Source organism: Pelophylax lessonae (genome assembly GCF_965119305.1).
Source record: "Pelophylax lessonae genome assembly, chromosome: 10".
Taxonomy (NCBI): domain Eukaryota; kingdom Metazoa; phylum Chordata; class Amphibia; order Anura; family Ranidae; genus Pelophylax; species Pelophylax lessonae.
Genome location: NC_138777.1, coordinates 57,260,969 through 57,284,686, shown reverse-complemented (window position 1 = coordinate 57,284,686; position 23,718 = coordinate 57,260,969). Strand labels below are relative to the sequence as shown.

The following is a 23,718-nucleotide window of genomic DNA, read 5'->3' as shown; positions in this document are numbered from 1 at the left end:
CAGGGAGCCTGCAGTGCAGAGTGGCAGTGGTGCCAGCCCAGCTCAGGTAGGCAAACACTGGGGTGACTTAGCCTACGGGGCTGGGGAGGGGGAGGAGGACTTCCCCAGGGGTCCCCCTCCCCTTTTGTTGTTACTGGATCTTGGTTAGGAGCCTTGTGAATCCAGATATGGCTGTTGGGGGTGCACATAGGTGTTGGTGAAGGTGCACTTGTTCATGTCTAGGGTACTTCTCCCCTTATCCTGTTTCAGGCTCAGCCCAAAGAATCATAGAAATGGGGGGGGTGCCTGGCTTGCACGTCTAAATTTAGGGAGGGATGAAACAAACCCCTCTGCAAGACTTGTATTGACAAATTGGTATACAAGGAGGCAACGGGGGGGCATGTAAGGACTAGATTCAGGGCGTGAAGAAAGAAATGAAGGCAATTAATCTATGTTGTTGAACCTTGAGACCCCTAAACAGCTAGCTGAAGTACCTCTCACTTCAGCCCCAGAAGAGGGCGACAAAATGAGGGAGAAAGATCCGGATTCCTTGGAGGAGCTGAGTGAAGTGGCCTCATCCAAAGATACTCCGGAACAAGGGACTAAATCACCTAGATACAGGCTCTCACTGGAGGAGGCGGATGCCTTATTGGGCGTGATTTATGAAACCTTGGAGATTAAGGAATAACAGGCTTCTCTGTCCCTCCATGATCAGAAGTACCAGGCCTTGAAAGAGGATCAAGGCAGGGTATTTCCGGTACACAGCGCATTATCAATCTCTATCAAAAAGGATTGCGTGGAGCCTGAAAAAAAAGTTATTTTTTCCTAAAAGCTTAAAGAGGAGATTCCCTTTTAGGGGCAGGCCCCTAAAGAACCAGCCACTAAGAAGCAGTGGGAGAGGGGTAAACAGAGAGGTGGCATCCTTTTTTCCTCTCCTAAAGAAACTACAAAATCCCAATGACTTGGTTCCGGTGGGAGGGAGGTTGGGGCTGTTCCTCCTACAGTGGGAAAAGGTTACCCCACATGGGTTCATACTGAAGATAATCAGGGAGGACTATCAAATTCAGTTTAAGGGCACTCAGCCCATCGTAACCTCCCCTCCCAGGGATCCTTACAGGGCGACAGCCCTTCTGTCTTAAATTGGCGACCTGGTAGACCAGTGGGTCCTCATTCTGGTGCCGCAGCAAGAGACAAACCAGGGTTTCTATTCACATGCTTTCATGGTTCGTAAACCATCGGGCAAATTCCGCCTAATTTTGAACTTGAAGTCTCCGAACAATTGGGTGATCTACAAGAAGTTTTGGATAAAAACAATCTTTACGGCAAAATCTATTCTCCTCCCAAATAGCTTTATGACTTCCCTTTCGATTTGAGGGACGCTTTTTTGCACATCATGATCCAGGAAGAATCGTAAAAATTTTTGACAGTGGCAATCAAGTGGGGGGAAAAAAATCCGCCATCTCCAGTTCAGAGCTCTGCTGTTCTGCCTGCCTCATTCCCCAGAATTTTTATAAAGAGCCTGGCAGAGTTACTAGTCCCCCTGAGACTGAGGGATCTGTCATTCCATATTTAGACGACCTTTAATTTTTTACCCCCTCCTTGCCCCAATTACAAGGGGACCTGCGGGGTGGTTGATAAACAGGGAAAAATGAACCTGACATGGCACAGGACTGCTACCTAGGGTACAGGGTAAACTTTAAAACAGAATGTCTATCTCACGGAGGAGAAGGTAGAAAAGGTAAAGGCTACAGCGGCTTCCTTTTAAAGCAATCTAGCGATGACCATCCGAACAGCCATGTCGGGTCTAGGTCTCTTGGCAGCAACGATCCCAGTGGTTCTGTGGGCAAGGGCCCATTTCAGGTGTCTCCAGTATCCTGTGATACTGGGATGGTAGACAACAATCACTGGCGATACCTTTCAATTATCTCCAAAGACCAAGCGGTCTCTGTGGTGGTGGAGGGACGAAGAAAACCTCTTGCAGGGTCTTCAATGGTCCCTTCCAGTGTCTGTCCGTATTACCACGAACCCCAGTGCTTGGGGATGGGGAGCCCACTGGGGTTCAAAAGTGGCCCAATGGCCCTTGTACCAAAGATCAGCAATTGGAGGGAGTTGCAGGCAATCTGGGAGGCTCTGAGGGCATTCGCCAAAGAGTTGAGGGATCACCACGTGCAGTTCCTCTCGGACAGCATAGTGGCAGTCTCTTATAGCAAAAAGCGGCGGGGGGGGGGGGACTCAATGCCCTTCCTTGATCCGGCTGGCGGGTGCCATTTTTACTTGGGCCGAGGTGAACCTGAGTTCAATCTCCGCAGTCCACCTCAGGGGAGTGGACACTTGTCTCGCGGACTTTCTGGGTTGTCACCAGGTTCACGAATCAGAATGGTCACTGAACGGGGATGTCTTCCAGCTAGTGGCAGAGAAGTGGGGCCTCCCAGAGATGGATCTATTCGCCAACAAGTCAAATGCCATGGTTCCAAGGTACTTTTCGTTGGAAAGAGAACGTGAGGGCCAGGGGGATAGATGCCCTTGCTCAGAAGTGGATGTTTCATCTGTGCAGGGGTCCTTTCCTGAGGTGGCCTATAAATTCCACAAGACTTAGTAGATCGTTTTGCCTTCCTTCTGTACGTCTCCAACTAATCCTAACAAAGCAGAATTCCACCAACTGGACAAGAGGGCCTATGTCTTGTGTTATTTGGAATTGTCTCAAGGCATTAGAAAATATAATGCCCTATTCATTTTGCATTCTAGTAAAAAGTTGGGGTTCCAAGCCTCGACAATCACAATCGAATGGTGGATCAAACATGCAATTGTGGAAGCTTATAAAATTCTGAAAAAGAAATGCCCTTTTTCCCCAATGGCTCACTCCATGCGGGCGCTGTCAGCTTCTGTGGCAGAGGGAGTTGGGGCGACACCAGAACAGATTTGCCTATATAGGTTTATAACCTTGGGCGAGTGTTTTCTTTGTTGTTTTCTAAGCCGTTTTTGGGGAAGTTCTTGGATAAGAGCAGAAGAGGTGACTGCCCTTTATGGATTTAAGATTTGTGTTTCCTGCCTCCAGAAGTGAAGCCTACTCTCCTATGCTGTCCTGGAAGACTCCTAGAAACCGAGTTACTGGTAAGTCAGGTTTTTCTCCTGGTCATATGACCTGCCAGTCATGTGCTCTTCACCTATTACAGAGCGTTCTACGAGCCCTGAACCATGGCCTACATTTTATGAATGAGTCATAAAATACTGGCATAGTGTTGGGTAAACCCTGCAGCGTACTCCATTTTAAATAGGACGCTATGTGGTTGATTTAGTAAAGGCAAATAGACTGTGCACTTTGCAACTGCAGTTGCGCTCGTTTTTCCCAGAGCTTTTTTAATGTGGTGAAACCTCACTTTTTAAAGAGTACCCAATCAGGTGCAAGGGAAAACTACAAAATGTTTTTTGCTTGCCCATGATTGGATAATGGAAATCTGCAAAGCTTCACCACATTCACTAAGCTCTGGGGTAAATGATTGCAACTGCACTTGCAAAGTGCACAGTCTAGGTTCCTTTAGTAAATCAACCCCTTTGTGTCAATGAATGATCTTTCAATACTCTATGCAGATATATTTTGTGACTTCAGTCCATTGTGTGCTAGTGTGGGGTGGCCTAAAGCTATGACCTTACTTGTGTTTTATGTCTTAATATATCACTTGTCTGTTCACAGAGGAAGATACATACAACACATACTCCAATCTTCTACTGAAGTATTTTGTGGCAGAAGGAGTAGTCAATGGACATGAGATTTTTGTTGCTTCCGCCAGTGAAGATCCACAGACGACACTGAAGGTATTCTTTTCTGTTTATATTTGTGTATTGCAAAAATAAATTATATAGAGCGCTACCCAAAGTGGGGATACCTTCCCCATAATAAACCTCATGGTCAGTGTATCAAAACAAAAAGCAATTCCTAATTAACAGCAATAAATAAATAATGCATAAATGCATCAACATAATCTTTGTGTAAATAGTCAGTGATCCTAAGGGCCCTTTCACACGGGCGTTCCGATCAGATCCGCCTGTCAGTTTTTTAGGCGTATCTGATCGGATGCCCCATTCAGCCCTATGGAACAGCAGATGTCAGCGGTGACATGTCCGCTGACACCCGCTGCCATCCGCATACGATCCTGTCCGTGAAATCCGGACGGATGGAAACCCTATTTTCCATCCGTCCAGGGGATCGGATCGGATGAGAGCGGAAAGGCGGTCCGCTCTCATCCGATTCCCCATAGAGAGCAGCAGGGCTCTGACACCTCCCTCTCCGCACACAGTGCGGAGACGGAGCTGTCATCCGCCGGCTCAGCGGGGATCGGCGGCTCAATCCCCGCTGAGCAGAGCACGGTCCGCAACGGAATGCGGACCGTGTGAAAGAGCCCTAAATATTCATGATTGTAAAACAAATGAATCCATCATGCAAAAAGGTGCCAAAGTGCTGTAGATTCAAGTAAAGCTCTTCCCTTCAGTGTGCCCACTCACTCACCAGCTGCTATGAACTCCCAGTGATAGGAGCCATATGGGCTTAATGAATATCCTTGGTATGCTGGTCTTTGTTGCCCTCCTCACTGACTCTGCTCCTTAGTGTTTAGGGCAATAAGATACTCATGCACATATATAAAGAAAATAGCAAGAGAAAACCGCATTGCGTAATTCCATTTATTGCTAAAATTAGCAAGTTAAAACATATCCACTCACATTTACATAGAAATGTACAAGCATAGAGCAAACCGAAAGCAGTGTGCATCTCAACGGCCGGAAATTATGTCACCACCTGCAGTTATTTGACGTGTTTTTCCCCACCCACTGGGCTTTATCAAAGGCATTACCTACTAGCTCAGAAAAAAGTATTAAATAACCGAGCTAGTGCAAATAAAAATAGATAAGCAGCAACTTCAAATGTGACAGCACCCAAATAACAATAAACAATAAATAAGTTGTGCTTAGTGTGACTTATTTATTGTTTATTACCTACTAGCTGTTTACAAGTGAAAGTTTTTCTATCTTTTGATAAGCAAAAATAACTCTATAAAACTATAAAGGGACCCCATACTTTGCCCATGCAGGGAAAATTTAAGTGGTTCTAAAGGCAGAAGGTTTTTTTTTTCCTTAAAGCATTTGTTACCCAACATTTCATATTCCTGATATGTGAAGGAAGCAGGTAAGTTGTATTTTACCCCTTAACAGGCTACTCGCAAAAATGGGTTAAAATCAGGCTCATCGCTGGCACTGTCCTATGAATATGTCATGTATGACGAAACGCGTCAGGCGCTACATTTGTCATCTTTATTACTCCATTGTTTACATGCTGGTTACCCATGGATGTTTGTAAGTGTTTTGACCCTTTTTAATAAACTCCAACTCTAGCAGTTTTACACTTTGTGACTGCCATTTGGTTTTTCTCCACATATGGATGCAGTCTTGGGACATTAAGCCACTCTAGTCCAGGAACCCACCGATAACCTTGGATTTATTATCCCCCACAAGTGGATCTTCACATTCCAAGAAGATTATCTAGCCTGGTTGACTCATCTGCTATATAGTACTTTGGTCCATATTTTCTGGTTAGCGCATACATTGTTTTCACATTGGTGTTGGGTATTTTTTCCGCGTATCACTTTGGATTTTTGTCATCATAACATGCTTTTTGTTTAAAAAAAAAAAAAGTTTGCCTTTAGAATCACTTTAACATAATAACTTACTAGATATTATTACTTCTGTATACTTTCCAACCAATCACTTTGGCTACCTGGACCAAAGAAAAAGGGTAGCCATGTAAATATCTCCCATCATGCAGAACTGAGCACCTAAGAGGCCACATTCCAGGTCCCTGTGCTGGCATTTTGGGCAGGGACAGACAGCCTTCTATAAACTCTGACCAGAGATGGCATTTAGTTGTATATGTTGCTTAGCCTGCTGCATGTTTACTGTTGTAAAGTCAGAAATGTAAAGGATGATTGCAGTTTAGAACAGCAGAGCACAGCTGATGTGGATCCATTGCAGCCTGCAAATAACTAATTGTAGTCCCCTACCTCTATTAAGCAGCATCCTTCCCACAATCTAACCTCATGCAAGAGACTTACACAGTATTTCTACTGACTCTAACTTTCTAACTTGAATTTGTGGGCAGCATGCAGAGAAGAAGATAGGGGACAGGATTGGGACCAGATGGGTTCATATTAAATAAAGACCATCTCAGATCACAGGTTAGAGAATCATCACTGATGTAAACACTGCTCCAGTTCTTACATTACCATCACATTTGAGGTCCCCGATCTTTATATTACCCACACTACCCACCCTGCAAGAGACTGATGCAGAATGCTGGCTCTGACTTTCTAATGTCCAGATAGGGTGGGCACAGAAAAAGACAGGGGACAGGGTCAGGGCCAGGCAGGTTCATAGTGAGTAAAGACTACCTGTAAGGGTATAATTTTGCACACAATTCATTTGGATAAATTGTGCTTATGTGTGTCAAAAATTTCAGATGTCAGTGTCTGAATATATAAATGAATTTAATGGTATCTTAAAGGTGTCTTAAGCTTATATGCAGCCAGTGAAGTGACTGAAATCAGGTGATACACAGAGATTAAACAAATATACCTACATAAATTGCATCCGTTTATCTGCAGTTTTCTCTTCTCTACACATCGGTTCAAAGTGCAGAATGTTTAAAGCTTGCCAGAAAAAAAAGGGGGCAGAAAGTTTCAAGATACACACTTCAGAGCTCAGTGAGGAGAGCTCTGAGAGCGGATTGGACGGAAGGAACAGCCCCCACCTTCACACAGCATGAAGGAACAGAGCTGAGGCTGTCAATCAGCTGGAGGTCCCTCCCCTGTCACCATTTTTTTTCTTGATGTCAGGAAAACTTGTTAAAAGGGATTATTTCAGAGGAAAGAAGCAGCAAACAGAAAATGACACTTAATGTTCTTAATTGAGACAAGTACACACTATAGAGGGGTATGCTTTGTTCATGTTTCATGTCTGAGCTTTACAACCACTTTAAATATTTTAGTGCTGTTAGGTTTATTAATTTGTGGTTGTGACTAGAGACCGACCGATTATCGGCAATGCCAATATATTGAGGGCCGATATGCACTGTTACCGATATTGCCGATATTCCAGGAAAGTGCTTGTACCAGAGTGATGTCTGCAATGACAACCGATGCTGCTGAGATATTGGTCGATCACTAGTTGTGACTACTATTAAAGTAGAACTATGGGCAAAACTTTTTTTTTTTTTTTTCATTTTGAATAGAGCAAGGGAGGTCTATAACCCCTGTCAGTTTTTTTTTTTGTTATCTGTGTCCCATTTATGTCCCATTTCGGAGATGTCCCTTCAGTACCTGTCCCATATCCAAACAGGAAGTGAGAGGAAATCCCTGCATATTAAGGGAATTTCTTCTCCAGCTGTATCCCATTGTTGTGAGATATTCTAAATGTTTAGCCGCTACCGTGTGTATTTTATCTGTTCTTATACATTTCTGTATCAATGCTTTTTTTTTTTTTTCAAATTTTTATTACCTGCAATATGTTTTTTTTTTTTTTAGCCTGTGCCGTTACGGTTCCCCCTTTTGAGGGGTTTTTATATTTTTTCTATTCGGCACTGATGGGTGATCCTTACTCTTGCACAGAATGACACACATTTAACCACTTTAAGACCGGAGGATTTGGCTGCTCAATGGCCAGGCCCTATTTTGCGATTCGGCACTGCGTGACTTTAACGGACAATTGTACGGTCGAGCGACGCTGTACCCAAATTAAATTGACGTTCTTTTTTTCCCCACAAACAGAGCTTTGTTTTGGTGGTATTTGATCACTTGTGCGATTTTTATTTTTTTGCGCTATTAACAAAAAAAGAGCGGCAATTTTGAAAAAATAACAATATTTTTCACATTTTTTTTATATGAAATTCTCAAAAAAAATGTAAAAATCAAAATGTTTTAACAATTTAGATCAATTTGTTTTCTGCTACATATTTTTGGTAAAAAATTGCAATAAGCGTATTTTGATTGGTTTGTGCAAAAGTTACTGCGTTACTAACTACGGGAAAGATTTGTCATTTTTATTGTTTTTTTTTTTTTAAACTAGTAATGGCGGCGATCTGCAATTTTTTTTTTTGCGGGACTGCGACATTGCAGCGGACATATCGGACCCCTAACTGACATTTTTGACACTTTTGGGGGTACCAGTAACATTACTACAGTAATCAGTGCTATACATATGCACTGTTACTGTAAAAATTACACTGGCAGGGAAGGGGTTAACATTACTGGTGATCAGTGGGTTAAATGTGTCCCTAGGGGAGGGATTCTAACTGTTAAGGGGCGTGGCTTGTGAAGTAATCACAGAGACATGCGATCCTATACAGCAGGATCACATAGACTCTGTGATCACTTCAGGGAGAATGACAGATGGCTGTTTACATCATCCTTCTGTCTTTCTCCCTCAGCTGCGGGTGATCACGAGTGGCCGGTGGCCATCGGAGCCGCCGGTCACACGAACTGGCTCCCTGGCTAACGAGCGGGGGCGGGAGCGTGCCGCCGGCGGCGAGCGCTCGCCCCCTACAGCCTCCTGAGCGAGCGACTTAGTATTACGTTGTTTTGCCCAGGAGCGCCTGCCTGCCGCAGTACAACTGCGGCGGGTGGGGTTAAAGTGGTTAATGACATTTGAGTGCCATTCTCTGCAGCAGTACTTTGAGTCTATGATTACACGCCCTAACAGGGGGTAGTTCATGATGCCCTGAGCTCACTGGAAGGGGGTTGAATAATACTGGGCGTCATTTACCCAAGAACAAGACTGGTGTTGGACCTTAGAGCAAAAAGTCTACAGGGGGTAGTGTTGGATAGGAGTTGAGTATTGCAATAGTTTTTTCTCTATTTTAACGCAAGCGGATTATTATTTTTTTTTTTTTTTTAAGTCTGGGTTGGGTTTAAAGTATAGTTTCAATTGGTTTTTATTTTTTTTTATTAGGCCCCTTTCACACTATCCGTCCGTTGGACAAATTCCGTTTTTCTCAGCGGGGGGTTGAGCCGCCGATCCCTCGCTGAGCAGCAGGAGGACACTGCACTGTGTGCGGAGACACAGCTGTCAGTTCCCCATGCATCTCTATGGGGAAAATCGGATGGAAACGGACCGTCTGTCCATTCTCATCCGATCCCATCCGTTCCGATCCGCTGGACGGATGGAAAATAGGGTCGGATGTCAGCGGACATGTCTCCGCTGCCATCCGATGCCCCATAGGAATGCATGGGGGGACCGTTCAGATCCGCCAAAAAAACGAACAGGCAGATCTGAACGGTCCGCCTGTGTGAAAGGGGCCTAAGAGTGTATTTTAAAAGAGCCTGGCAACATTTAAGCAGCAGGCAGTGTTTTTAGCTCAGCACAGCCTATTAAAAATTCCATGGGCGTCCAGCTGTATAATATCACACTGTCCCGATTACATCACGTTTCCCTGCCAGCATTCCAGTGCAGTAACGAGTGACCAAAACAATAGTGCCGGGACTGTCTTTCACTGGCAATGAAATGCTATAATTGTCCTGCTTTAATTTTATGATATGTAATGGGGAGGTTCCTGAACCTATAACCAAGACAAATATTGCTGATACTTGGAAGGGGAAAAGACGTTCTTTCAGGCCGTAATTATCACCAGGGAAAAATGTGTGTTAAGAAAAGAGACAAGTAAGAGATAAAAAGGCCCATCAACAGCGTAGGGTATATTATATACCACCCAGCAATTTATCCATCATCCTTTGAAAACATATTCATGCCTTTTGTACTCCCAGCTCTCTCAGAAAGTCAACTATGAAGCTCAACAATGAAAGAGCTCAGCAGGAAAAAAAAAAAAAACGAAGAAGATAAAAAAAAAAAAAAAAGACTGCCATGCCTAATGATTTTTTGAAACTATCAGACTGCGTGTACAGGCAGAATTCTACAAACTTGTTCAGTGTGCTTGTCACTGGGTGGAGGAATTGCTTAGTGTTTGTGAAGATCTAAATGATAATGTACAAAAGAGAACCAGTCATGATTGGACTTATAGCAAATCTGTGTTTTGCCAATGCAAAGTAACAAGTTCACTTTAATGCCAGCGCCTTCTACACTACTTTATCATCTTCTCATTACTTCATTGTTACTAATTTCAGCTTTAAGTGCCGGTTCACACTCTTGCGGCTGCGGCAATCGCATGTAATATCGGAGCGCACTGCTCCTTCATTGCATGCAATCGTGTGTGCGGTGCGAATTCAGCCATACACTTTGTATGGCTAAATTCGCACTGCACCCGCACTAAAGTGACCCTTTTTTTGAGCCGTATCAGGATCGGATCGCACAGTGGTTCACACTTGTACGATCCGATCCTGTGCGAACTGTAAAGATCGCACTGCGATATGCGATCAAACTGGGGGTGTTGTTAACATTTCATTGACACCCCCTGCGTATCGCATATGGCAGTGTGAACTGCCAGGGGTGCGTTTGCGATGCGGGAACAGGCTGCGAATTCGCAGCCTTCCCGCATTGCATAAGTGTGAACCGGCAGTCAGGAGTAAAGAAATATGCCCAGTACTTCAAAGTATGAACAGACGAGATATCCAAATCAAATTAATATTTGGTGTGACCACCATTTGCCTTCAAAACCGCATAATTTCTTTAATTCTAGGTACACACAGTGCTTGTGCATGCAGTTTTCGAAGGAACTCGGCAGGTAGGTTGTTCCAAACATCTTGGAGAACTAACTACAGATCTTCTGTGGATGTAGGCTGCCTCAGATCCTTCTGTCTCTTCATGTAATCCCAGACAGACTTGATGATGTTGAGATCAGGGCTCTGTGGGAGCCAAACCATTTCTTCCAGGACTCCTTGTTTTTCTTTACACTGAAGATAGTGCTTAAAGACATTGGCTGTATGTTTGAGGCTGTTGTCCTGCTGCAGAATAAATTTGAGGGCAATCACACACCTCCCTGATGCATACCTCCCAACTTTTTTGGATGGGAACAAGGGACACCTATCAGCAAAGGTATGTAGGCATAGAACACTCCCACTTCTATGCCCCCTTAAAGCTGAATTATACAAAAAAAAAAAAGTTAAGCCCACTACTGTTCCTTTATACTGACTTTTAAAATTTACAAATGCAGCAACTTAGAAATTGGATGAAAGGTTTAGCACTGAGAAATACTTTCTGAAAGATAAAAAAGTGAACTTTATATATAACTATTTAGCTCAGACCAAAATGAGGAAGAAAGAAGGACAGAGGGACAAAGCTTTCCAAATCAGTGACAGTCCCTCAAAATCAGGGACAGTTGAGAGGTATGCTGGTGGTATGGCATGATGAAAAAATGTCTGCCTGTATTTCTCGGCATTGAGGATACCATTAATTCTGGCCAAATCTCCAACTCGATTTGCAGAAATGCAGCCCCAAACTTGCAAGGAATCTCTACCATGCTTCCTGCAGACACTTATTGTACCACTCTCTAGCCCTTTGCAAACAAACTGCCTCTTGCTACAGCCAAATATTTGACTCATCAGTCCAGAGCACCTACTGCAATTTGTACCTTAGTTCCTATGTTTCCTTGCATAGTTGAGTTGACTTAATCATCTTTCCATGTCCTATACACGAAAACGTAAATACGCAGATGAAAAACATACGCGAGTGGTTTCACGTGTCTATGAACGCCTTATATTTATACAGCTTTACGGGGGGGGGATAGCTGAACTTTCTCTTCTGCAGTATCACTTTCACTTACAGATCTTTTCCCCACCCCCACCTTGTGAGAGGAGAAGCAGTTTACATATGCACTACCTTCTCTTTCACTATGCTCTCTCCTCCTGTTAGCGTTTTCCTTGCAGTGCTTTGCGCTGCTAAACAAGACAGTAAATTAAACTGCTGGAGGCTAATACCAAGTACAACCAAAGTAGTTACACACATTGAAAAATGCATTCATAAGGTGTATTAATGATTACAAGGCTTACTTTATTTGTGCGTTTAATATTTCTTCTTGGAATTTACCTTTAGGAGTAATGTAAAGCACTACAGAGCTCTGTTATATGCTGCTGTTATGCGTACAGTGTCCCAGATCAGATAGTAGGGAGGACTGCGGCTGCCAGACCTCGGATGACTCCTGGCTTGAAGACAGATACAAAGTAAACAAAGCTAAATAAGGAGGCAATTATTACATTTTTCTTAAGTGAGGGTCCTTTCACACGGGCGATCCGATCCGCCTGTCAGTTTTTCAGGCGGACCTGATCGGATGCTCCATGCATCCCTATGGGGCAGCGGATGTCAGCGGTGACATGTCCGCTGACACCCGCTGCTCTCCGATCCGATCCTTTCCGTGAAATCTAGACGGATGGTAACCCTATTTTCCATTCGTCTGGCGGATCGGATCGGATGAGAACGGACAGGCGGCCCATTCTCATCCGATCTCCCCATAGAGGAGAGGAGAGCGGGGATCTGACAGCTCCATCTCTGCACACAGAGCGGAGACGGTGCTGTCATCTGCCTGCTCTGCGGGGATCGGCGGACGTTGGCGGTTGCGCCCGTGTGAAAGGACCCTAAGTGTGAGCACTTATAATGGTTTGAAACAGTGTTTCCGAACTTTTCTCCTGTCAAGGCACCCTTTAAAATTCTGCACAATGTCGAGGCACCCCATTCTAAAAAAAAAATATCCAAAACAAATAGTTTTACATAATGCAGCAACATGCACATAGGTAGGACACCCAACGTTAAAGCTGATTTATTCTTCCAAAGCAAAATACACATTTGAACACAGGTACTGTCTAGTATTCCAATGTTTCTCTTCCGCGCTCAAGCTAATGTGACCTCAGTGCTGACAGAAAGGGGCAAGGGTTGGGCAACCAAGGATTCTGTGCAGATGCTTGCCATCCTCCTTTTCAACCAATATCCTTGGTTAGGAGGCCAGTGAATAGAGGGTTGTAATGGTGCCCAATGATAACCTGTAGCTTTCTGTAACTTAAAGGCAGGCTTGATCCACCCTCTGGTTTGCATAAAGTTTTTGGGCAATTTTTAAGAATTTTGCCAAACACCCTGGTTGAAAAAGGCTATTTTAAATGAGTGCTGATATTTCAAAACAGTATCTCTCCTGTGCTCAATTTATGTGCAAGAAGGTGAATAATCTGAATGGTCTTTTGAACACAAAACATCTGTGTCCCATTGTCCCATAACCAAAATAGAAAATGAGAGGAAATCACTCTAAAGTTATGGAATCCCTGGTTGTCACCAGAACTGGTGTCCCAATTGGAAGATTTCCCTTCTCTTCTTGTTCTGGTTACAACCCAAAATTTGGAATTTTCCTCCATTTCTGCTCAGTAATAATGGTAAACTGAACAAATAGAGATTGTAAACAGGCAAAGTATGGCTCTTCTGTAATAAAAAAAAAACCTTCATGTTTCCACATTTTTTTTTTTCATGTAATGTTCCACCAACATCCTTCAGGCCCCTTTCACACATGCGGACCGTTCAGATCCACCTGTCAGTTTTTCAGACATGTGCGCTGACATCCGATCCGATCCTGTCTGTCAAATCCCGACGAATGGAAACCTTATTTCTCTTACGTCCTCCGACAGTCGCCGCCTCTTCATATTCGTCACATATGGGGTATTAGACTTTGTTCCGAAGGAGTAGCTAGGCAACAGAATATGTTAACAATAAAGCTTTAACATATCCCACCCTCAAGGGGTGGTCCCCTCAGTCAATACCCTCCTACTTCCTGCAACCATATCTCAGTTTTAATGTCTAGCTTGTCAGGAGTGGCTGGCTCTCTCTGTGCTGGGACTTTTTGTCCCAGACTCTTTCTTCTTTTTGATATTTTGTTTGAGTTTTCTCTCTACCTTTACTTAGCTGTTATTTTTGTCAGCATTAGTTAGTTCTTCGGACGAAGAGGATCATGCGGACTGGGTCTCGGGCTGATCCCCCTGGTCGCAGGTCGTGGGTCAGTGGCTTCCCAGTCTGCCATCGAGCGTTCAGCCAGGTAACGCTCCTGGCACGGTGAACGACCCATCCCTGTTCGGTGCAGGGATGATTGGTGAGGTGGCTACCTCACCGGACGCTGTGCGGTTTCTGAACCGCCATTGTGTGCGTCTTGAGTAGCGACTCTCCCTGCCTCATGTGCAGCGGCTTGTTCGCCTGTGCGGGTTCCCCACGCCATGTGAGGTAAGTGTATCTATGTGGGGACCTGTCTGTCTGGGGGGGTCTCAGTCTGGGACTGTGTAACCTGCCTTTAATCACACTGCTTGTCTCCCTATCTCTCGGCTGCATGCTGTGGGCTGCAAGGGGGGGGGGGAGCTGTATGACACTGAGTATGTCAGGCTGGGCAGTGTGAGGAGCTGTGTGCTGTGGGGCATGTTTTTAATGGCATGTTGGGGCATATACAGCGATCGCTGCGGCGATCTAACATGTATCCATATTATGGGATGATATTGTGTGTGATTTTATGCACTGTGGAGCGGCGATTTCGGCGCCAAACGGCGCCATTTTACCGGCGCCCGCTCCGGCCGCATGGTTTACATGCACGGCGGCCATTTTCTTGTAGCCTCCATAGGCTTACATAGAGCGCCCTGGCAGCATCACTTCCTCTCTCCTGGAAGCACCGATCGAGGCAGCAGCAGCAGCGGAGTCTCCTCAGGTTTTATCCTTCTATTCCTGTGTTCCATTGCCTGTATTCAGTCTGTATATTCCCTGTGGGGGTCTCATTGTGCCTGAGTGTGGTGCGGTGGGCTGCGCTTGCCGCGCTTGCTGTAAGGGGGCAGTTAACCCTTGGTTGTCTGGCATACAGGGGCAATGGATTCTCAGGAGGGCAAATTTCCCACAGTCTTGGTGGAAAGCCAGGGGACCGCTGTTTCCCCCCCAGGGGGGGATTTGGCCACTATTGTGGCTGGCCTTGCTGCACAGGTGCAAATGCTGGTGGCTGCTCAATCTACTAAACGGCCCAGAGTTGCTCTGTCCTCTGATTCTGAGGGTGAAGGTGATGGGGCTGTTCTGGCGGGGACCCCCCTATCGGGGTCCCGCTCCTCTCTGGATCTAGTGGGGTCTGAGGTAGAGGCTGAAGTTGAGGGGGTTGATAATTCTCCCCCTGGCTCGCCTGAAGAGCTTGCAATCATGGATGAGTTGATTGCTTCCATTAAGCAGACGCTACGTTTGCAGGACGAGGTGTGTCCCCCAGCTGCCTTGGCGGCTTATGGGACGCAGAGAAAACGCAGGACGCCGCAGGTCTTTCCCTGCAATGCTGATTTTCAGCGCGCTGTTAAGGACCAATGGCGCGATTTGCGCAAGCCTTTTGCGGTACCAAGTAAATTTAAGCTGCGTTATCCTTTCTCGCCTGCCACTGATGAACGGTGGTGTGTGCCTCCGCCGGTAGATCATGCTATTGCGGTTTTGAACAAAGCCACTGCGATCCCGGCAGAGGGATCCCCTATTTTCCGTGATGCCACGGATAGGAGACTGGAGTCTCTTGCCCGTCATACTTATTCTGTTACGGGTTCTATGCTTAAGGCTCTGTTTGCTTCTCTCATGGCGGCCCAGGCGATCGCAAGTTGGACGCAGATGCTTAGGCGCGTCCTAGTGGCCGATTCGGCCTCAGCGGCGACCCTGGATATGGTGGATCAGATCCACCAGGGTGTCATGTATCTGTGTGATGCGGACCTGGACCTGATTCCGTTGGCCGCGCGTGTGCACAGCGTGGCGGTGTTGTCTCGCCGCCTGGTTTGGTTGAAATGTTGGTCGGTGGACCAATCTTCACGTAAAACCTTAGCCAATCTGCCTTATGATGGGTCTCGCCTTTTTGGGGAGTCCCTGGATGTGTTGATTAAGGGGATTACTGGGGGTAAGAGCACTCTCTTGCCCCATTTCCCCAAGGCTAAGGGGGCTTCTGGGAAGAAGCATGCTAATTTTCGGCCCCCTCAGGGGTCCTTTCGTGCCTTTCGGCCGCACTACAAGGGCAAACCGTTCAAGGGCCAGGGCTCTCAGAAGAAGCCCTGGTCTGGAAAACGGAAGTCCGGCCAATCCGGACCTGCGGCCCATAACAGTTCGGCCTGAAGGGGCGCCCTCACCCAGTTTTGGGGTGGGGGGACGCTTGCTCGGTTTTCTTCAGCCCTGGTTGGCCCGTGTGCGGGACAGATGGGTTCTGGAAATCGTTCGATCTGGTTACAAGATCGAGTTTCTCTCTCGGCCAGAGAGCAGATTTTTTCCCTCAAATCTACAACTGTCTCCAGAGCGCCTGCGGGATCTGCGCCTGGCGGTGCGGGACCTGAGGGCTCAGGGAGTGGTGGTTCCGGTGCCTCATCGGGACAGATTTCGGGGGTTTTATTCCAATCTGTTCACTGTGCCCAGAAAGGAGGGCAAGGTTCGTCCAATTCTGGACTTGAAAGCTCTGAACCGCTCTGTGCGGGTTCGCAAGTTCCGCATGGAATCCCTGCGCTCGGTGGTGGCTGCCCTGGTTCCGGGGGAATTCATGGCCTCCATCGATTTGAAGGATGCGTATCTTCACATCCCCATATTCGAGGGTCATCAGAGATACCTTCGATTTGCCATTGCGGAGGATCACTACCAGTTCGTGGCGTTGCCCTTTGGGCTCGCCTCGGCTCCGCGGGTCTTCACCAAGGTGCTTGCACCGGTTCTGGCATTATTGAGAGCCCAGGGCATTTCTGTCCTGGGGTATCTGGACGACATTCTGATTCGGTCTGCGACCAGTCAGGGTCTGGAGAAGGACCTGTCTGTCACGATGCAAACTCTGCAGGAGTTCGGTTGGACGATAAATGTTCCAAAGTCGACTCTGAGTCCGTCGGTTCGTCTTCCCTATCTGGGAATGATACTGGACTCGGTGCAGGCGAAGGTCTTCCTGCCGGAAGACAAACTCAGGACTCTTCAGGAGGAAGTCAGGTCCCTCAGGGACGTTCCGAACTCGTCTCTGCGGACGTGTATGAGATGTCTGGGATTGATGGTCTCGGCTTTCGAGGTGATTCCTTTCGCGCAGTTTCACACGCGGGGTCTCCAAGCGGAGATCTTGTCCAAGTGGGACGGGCGACCTCAATCTCTGGATCTTCAGATCTCGTTGAGTCATCGCACCAGGGAAAACCTCCTGTGGTGGCTCCAGTCCCCGTTGGTGTCCGGGGGCAAGTCGTTTCGTCCGATCTCGTGGACGATAATCACCACGGATGCCAGCCTGTCGGGCTGGGGTGGTGTTCTGGGCATTCTGTCCGCCCAGGGGACCTGGTCGGAGGGGGAGTCTTCCCTCCCGATCAACATTCTGGAATTGCGTGCGATAAGGCTCTGTCTTTATCGCTGGACGGACCGGCTGCAGGGCTGCCCGGTTCGGGTGCAGACGGACAATGCCACGGCGGTGGCCTACATCAACCACCAAGGGGGCACCAGGAGTGCCCGAGCGGCTCGAGAAGTGGCCGACATTCTGTCTTGGGCCGAGACTCATGTCCCGGCGATAACGGCGGTTCACATTCCGGGAGTGGAGAACTGGCAGGCGGACTATCTGAGTCGCCAGACCCTGGATCAGGGGGAATGGTCTCTCCACCCGGCTGTCTTCCAGATGTTGTGCGCGAAGTGGGGTCTTCCAGATGTGGACCTGTTCGCGTCTCGCCTCAACTACAAGGTGAAGAGGTTCGTGGCAAGGACGCGCGACCCTCGGGCGGACGCGTCGGACGCGTTAGTGGCCCCGTGGCATCAGTACAGGCTGATGTACGCGTTTCCACCGATTCAGTTGCTGTCCCGGTTCCTTCGCAGGTTACACTCGGAACGCAGCACGGTGATTCTTGTGGCACCGGACTGGCCTCGCCGGTCCTGGTACGCAGACCTCGTGAATCTGGCGGTCGACGCCCCCTGGCGTCTGCCTCTTCGGGACGATCTACTGTCTCAAGGACCGATTTACCATCCTGCTTTACAGTCGCTGGCTTTGACGGCCTGGCTGTTGAGACCGAGGTCCTGAAGGAGAAGGGTCTCTCTCCAGAGGTTGTTCATACCTGGATCAACGCGAGGAAGTTTTCCTCGGGAAAGGTTTATTACCGTACTTGGAAGGCCTATTTTGCCTGGTGTGAGTCCAGGGGGTTTTCACCCCGCACGTACTCGGTTTCCCGTGTGCTGTCTTTCCTTCAGACGGGTGTCGATCAGCGTTTGGCGCTGGCTACGATAAAGGGTCAGGTGTCTGCGCTGGCCGTTCTGTTTCAACGTCCCGTAGCTTCCAACTCCTTGGTTGGCACTTTTATTCAGGGTGTGCGGCATCTGGTTCCTCCTAGGAGGGATCCCTTGCCCCCTTGGGACTTGAATCTAGTCCTGTCTGTGTTACAACGTGCTCCTTTTGAACAGATCAGGGAGATCTCGTTGTCTATGTTGTCCAAAAAGGTCGCCTTTTTGGTGGCGATCACTTCGGCTCGCAGAGTGTCGGAACTGGCGGCTTTGTCCTGCAAGTCTTCGTACCTGGTTGTTCATTTGGATAAGGTGGTCTTGCGACCTAATCCTTCTTTTCTGCCGAAACGAGTTTCGGAATTCCATCTTAACGAGGATATTGTTTTGCCTTCGTTGTGCACGAAGCCTAAACATCCTAAGGAGGTGAGATTGCATTCTCTGGATGTTGTTCGAGCGATTAGGGTTTACCTTAAATCGACTGGGTCTTTTCGAAAGACGGACTCCTTGTTTGTTCTTCCAGAGGGTCCTCGGAAGGGCATGGCGGCTTCCGCCTCTACCATTGCCAAATGGATCAGGCAGACCATTGAACAGGCTTATGCCTTGCAGGGGAAGGTTCCCCCTGTGCCTGTGAAGGCGCACTCTACTAGATCTCTGAGTACGTCTTGGGCCTGTCGTCATGGGGCTTCTGTAGCCCAGGTGTGTAAGGCGGCGACTTGGTCGACCGTGCACACTTTCACAAAATTCTACAAAGTAGATGTTCAGGCATCGGCGGATGCTTCCTTTGGCCGCAAGGTTCTTAGTGCGGCTGTTCCCTAGGGTCCCTTGTTGGGGACTCCTGGCTGTTGGGATAAGTTTTGTATCCCCTGGTTTTTTGTCTTTTCCTGGGTTGTTGCTCCTGTTGAGCACTTATTTTTGCTGTTGCCCAGCTAGTTCCTTCCTTTGGTAAGGTTCCTTTCTTTGATGTGGAGACTGCGTTGCCTTTCGGCGCGGATGCGTTTCCCACCCCTCATGTTTGCACTGCTTTGGGACGTCCCCATATGTGACGAATATGAAGAGGCGGCGACTGTCGGAGGACGTAAGAGAAAACGGAATTTTTGTAAAATCTTACCTGTAAAATTCCTTTCTCTGAGTCCTCCGACAGTCGCCGCCCCCGCCCCTCTTTTGGGGTTTGAATGTATACTCTACTGCTATTCCACTAAAACTGAGATATGGTTGCAGGAAGTAGGAGGGTATTGACTGAGGGGACCACCCCTTGAGGGTGGGATATGTTAAAGCTTTATTGTTAACATATTCTGTTGCCTAGCTACTCCTTCGGAACAAAGTCTAATACCCCATATGTGACGAATATGAAGAGGCGGCGACTGTCGGAGGACTCAGAGAAAGGAATTTTACAGGTAAGATTTTACAAAAATTCCGTTTTTCCATCCGTCTGGCGGATCGGATCGGATGAGGACGGACAGGCGGTCTGTTCTCATCCGATTCCCCCATAGAGGACAGAGGGGATCTGACACCTCCGTCTCAGCACACAGAGCGGAGACGGAGCTGTCATCCGCCTGCTCAGCAGGGATCGGCATTTCGATCCCCTGCTAAGCAGAAAACGGAACAGACAGGTGTGAAAGGGGCCTTACAGTTCTTAGCTTTTTTTCTGGCATAATGGCAGCTAAGTGAAAAGATTTGTTTGTAAAAAAAACCCTTTTGATCCCTATATGGACCATAAACCACTCGGAGTTGCTCTAATCATTAGTATGAGACCAGTGCTGTCAGTGATAACCATGTTTTGAAACGTAAAGCCTGCACTGCACTGGGCTCCTAGTTTGATGTTATATAAATTATTATTCCCTCAGCTCTCAGTACCATTCTGGGGAGCGTTAGTCTACAAATTGAAAAAAAAGGGAAAATGAGGGTGCCCATAGTAAGGGAATGCTAGGAAAATAAATTAACTCATAATATTGCTCATCTATATGTTCCTTCTGAATTTACAAAATAATTTTTTCAGTTCAACTATTATGACATTATATCTGTTTTTATATTGAGTTGCTACTCTGGAGCTGATAGTTAAAACCAAGCTTGCACAGGAATGTGTGTGTGTACAGTATTGTGAGCTGACAGGTGGAAAGGGCAAGGTACTATAGTAAGCTTTTAGGAGAAAGAGCGCTCACATAGGTGTCCTTAATGTTGGGTTATTCATTCTCTGTCTGAAGATCCGGCAGGGTGCAGGGAGTCCAGTGGTTCCAGTCTGTGAAATATTTTTTTCACTTACATTTTATTTAAAAAAGTATTAAAAGTTACAACCTTGAGGCCGCAACAGGTACAGTGACATATGGTGCTTTCCCACTGCATGGAACCGAACGGTTCGGCTCGCTTTTGTGCTTTCCCACTGCATGGTACGGTGTAGGAACGGTACGGTACGGTACGGCAGCGCTTTTCCACTACATGGAACCGAACGGTACGGCTCTCTAAACAGTACCATGAACAGTACTACCTCAGTTGTGGTACCAAGAGGGCCGTACCAGTACCATATCCCACAATCCTTTGCATGCAGCCTTGACTGTTTGTCACTACTTGCCACTGATTGGTCAGAGAATCGTTGTTATCCCACCCACTTACTTTAGTACTACTTTAGTGGAAAAGCAAACCGTTCCAAACCGTACCGAACTGTTCCAACACCGTACCATGCGGTACCAGCAGTGGAAAACCAAACCGGGCCAAGCAGGGCCAAGTGGAGCCGAGTCGGTACTTGCAGTGGAAAAGTGCCAATAGTATGGCATAGGAATAAAGAAAATATAAAATATTCAGACTATGAAATGGTAAATGGGATACAAAGAATAAACTTTACCCCAGTGAAAAGGGAAAAAAATCTAAATTGATAAGGGGAGAGATAGTGATTACATTTTAAAAATGGTCATTGTATATCACAGAGCAAATAAATATACTGGTAGGGTAGTGTCACAGGAGCCAATTTCTGGTCTCGGGGAACCCCTGCTCGAAATTAAAAATCTACAATTCATGACAAATTAGTGTGACAGTCAGTGGGAAGAATGCTCCTTACTCTTGTCATCATTGGGAAGAATTACCCCCTTACAGATAGCTAAAAGGAACAATGGTGTCTTTGGGAACTTATCGGAGAGGCAGAACCCCTAGCAACATCAGGAGGAACCCTAGGGTTCCACGAAGCCCTGGTTGAGAAACCTAGATCTAAGTATAAGTGTTATCCCTCCTCATGTCAGGGCCATTACTATGGGTCATAGTGGAGGGGGGTGGTGAGTAAAATTCATTCTCTACACTTAGGTAAAGTAATGAAATTAGGAAAAAGAAGAAGAGAAAAAGGTAGTAAGAAGAAAGGGAAAAGGAGATGCATGAAGAAAAGGGATAGGTAAGGGGGTAGCGGAGGGAGGGGTAGAGGGGGGGAATGGGGAATATCTCAGAGGTTGTCAAAAATGGTTGACTGGATCCAAAAAAACAATTCCTAGAGTAGAACTATAGGCAAACCCTCCCTTTACTCTATCATTTTGGATAGAGTAAGGGAGGGTTATACCTCCAGTAAGGTTTATTTTTTTGCCATCTGTGTCCTATTGCGGAGATTTACCTTTGCTTCCTGTTTTATAGCTGAACAGGAAGTGAGAGGAAATCTAGGGAATTTAGGGAATCTCTTGGTGACCCCCAGGTCACAAAAACTAGTGTCCCCATTGGAAGATTTCCCCTCTTTTCTGGGGGCAGCACAAAACTTGGGATTTTCTTTTACTTTAACTTTCAATGATAATGGTAAACAGGACAAATAGAGAGGAGGAATCTCCCTAATGGAGGCACAGGCGGCATAAAAAAAAAAAACAAAAACCGTCAGGTGTTCTAATCCACCTCCCCTCTATCCAAAACTCCAAAAAAAATTGCCTATAGTTATACTTTAAGTTTCATTAGTCTCTTAGTATGTTGGGAGGGCATTGATTAGTCAAGCATGGGCATAAAATTGAAAGAAATGTATCATTTTATATGTGTGAAAAATATCAAAAATGAAATGACAAAGCTGCCCAATTTAAATGTAAATCATAAACCACTATATTATAAGGTTATGCAGCACTCCACACTTAGGCAGGCCATACACAGAGCAAAGTCCTTTCCTGTAACCACGGGTTGGTGAACCGGCTGAGATTCAGATTGTGAATGGCTGGCCTTAACTTCCTAATTATTTAACCATGCATCCCACATATACATAAAAAATCAATAATAATGAGTCCACATTTCCTTAGTGCTCTGTGCTCCAATAATCAATAAGTCCACACCAAATTGTGATCTGTGCTCTTCTCCTAATTCACTCGTGCTCAAGAAAGATCCTCTTGCATTGGAACACTCCATCACACCACACTCGCTACCAGATTTTTTTTTTACCCCTTGCCAATTACAAGAGAGTCAAGAGGCACTTTTTGATAACCCAATGCACCATGAGGATGGATCATTTGCATATAGTTTAAGATAGCTATGAGCTTCTCATTGATAAATGTGCCCTATATGTGGCTCTTTACTACAACAAACCTTAGAGATGTGAATTTCCATGTCTGGGTGATTTTTTGCTTTGAGGCTTTGAATACATTAAGGATGAGTATACTTTCATGGTGAAGAAAATTTTTAATGGGATTGTGTAAAAGTGCTTCCTATGGTCCCTACGAAGGCTGACCCGGAGACTCTTGTTTATCATAGTATAGACCCTTATTCACAAACGTCTGACTATGGAACATGTCCATCAGCTATGTTTCATGTCTCCTATGTCTGGCCATCTTGGAAAGCATGGTTATCATGGTATACATTTTGCATTTCTTGCAGGGGTATAATCTTGCCCAACATCGGGCAAGAATTTTTTAGGAGCCTGTGAAATCGTTTAATTCCTTCTATTTGCTCTATAGCTGTAAAGTCAACCCAACGGGCAGATCAGAAGAGAATGTGCCTAAATTTAAAGACTGTTTTGCCAGGTAAAACCGTTGTTCAGTTCCAACTGTATTTTTGCCTATGTGGTTGGAGTTGCCCTTTAATATCCCCACTTCCCAAATGATCTGCAACCTTCTATAAAAGCATGACTTTTTAATGTTATGTTTTTATTTGGGAACAAGTAGTCATTATTTAGTATGAAATCAGCCTTTCTATGAAATTTCATTTTGAATATACATTTTTTTTTCATCTGTCATCTTCTGCTTCTCGAACGCTAAAAGGGCATGTACTGCTTTAAGCAATTAATGTTTCTTTCTTTTGCAAGAAAGTGACATGAAAGTTTAGAATTTACACTAGGGCAAGACAGCAGTAAACACGTTCCTCTCTCCCGCCTCTGGGTACTGTCATTATTCTAGCGCCGTTTAACCCTGCGTGAGGCTTCCTTGCCTTGCTCTATAATAATGTCTTATGTGTTGCAAATAAGATAAAAGCAAGTCATTGGTTAGCTTCTTGCTAAAGAGCCGCTCCATTAAAAAAAAAAAAAAAAACATATATTTAACCTCTAACAATGGAATTTTCTTATTTTTTCTGTTTTGGTCTGTGGACCCAGGCAGAAAACTAGAGAGCTGGTAACTGCTTCTGCTCTCTTCAAAAGCTTCTATG

General features: G+C 46.0%; 1 protein-coding gene across 1 annotated transcript in view; it reads left to right on the top strand.

Moving 5' to 3' along the window:
- Nucleotides 1-23,718, top strand: part of ELP4 (elongator acetyltransferase complex subunit 4) — a gene marked incomplete at its 5' end in the record, with an annotated part of 557,453 nt that overhangs the window by 72,494 nt on the left and 461,241 nt on the right. The window contains one exon of the mRNA XM_082270757.1: nucleotides 3,671-3,792. Within this exon, the coding sequence (XP_082126883.1) occupies nucleotides 3,671-3,792 (122 nt within the window). The remainder of the gene's footprint in view (nucleotides 1-3,670; nucleotides 3,793-23,718) is intronic.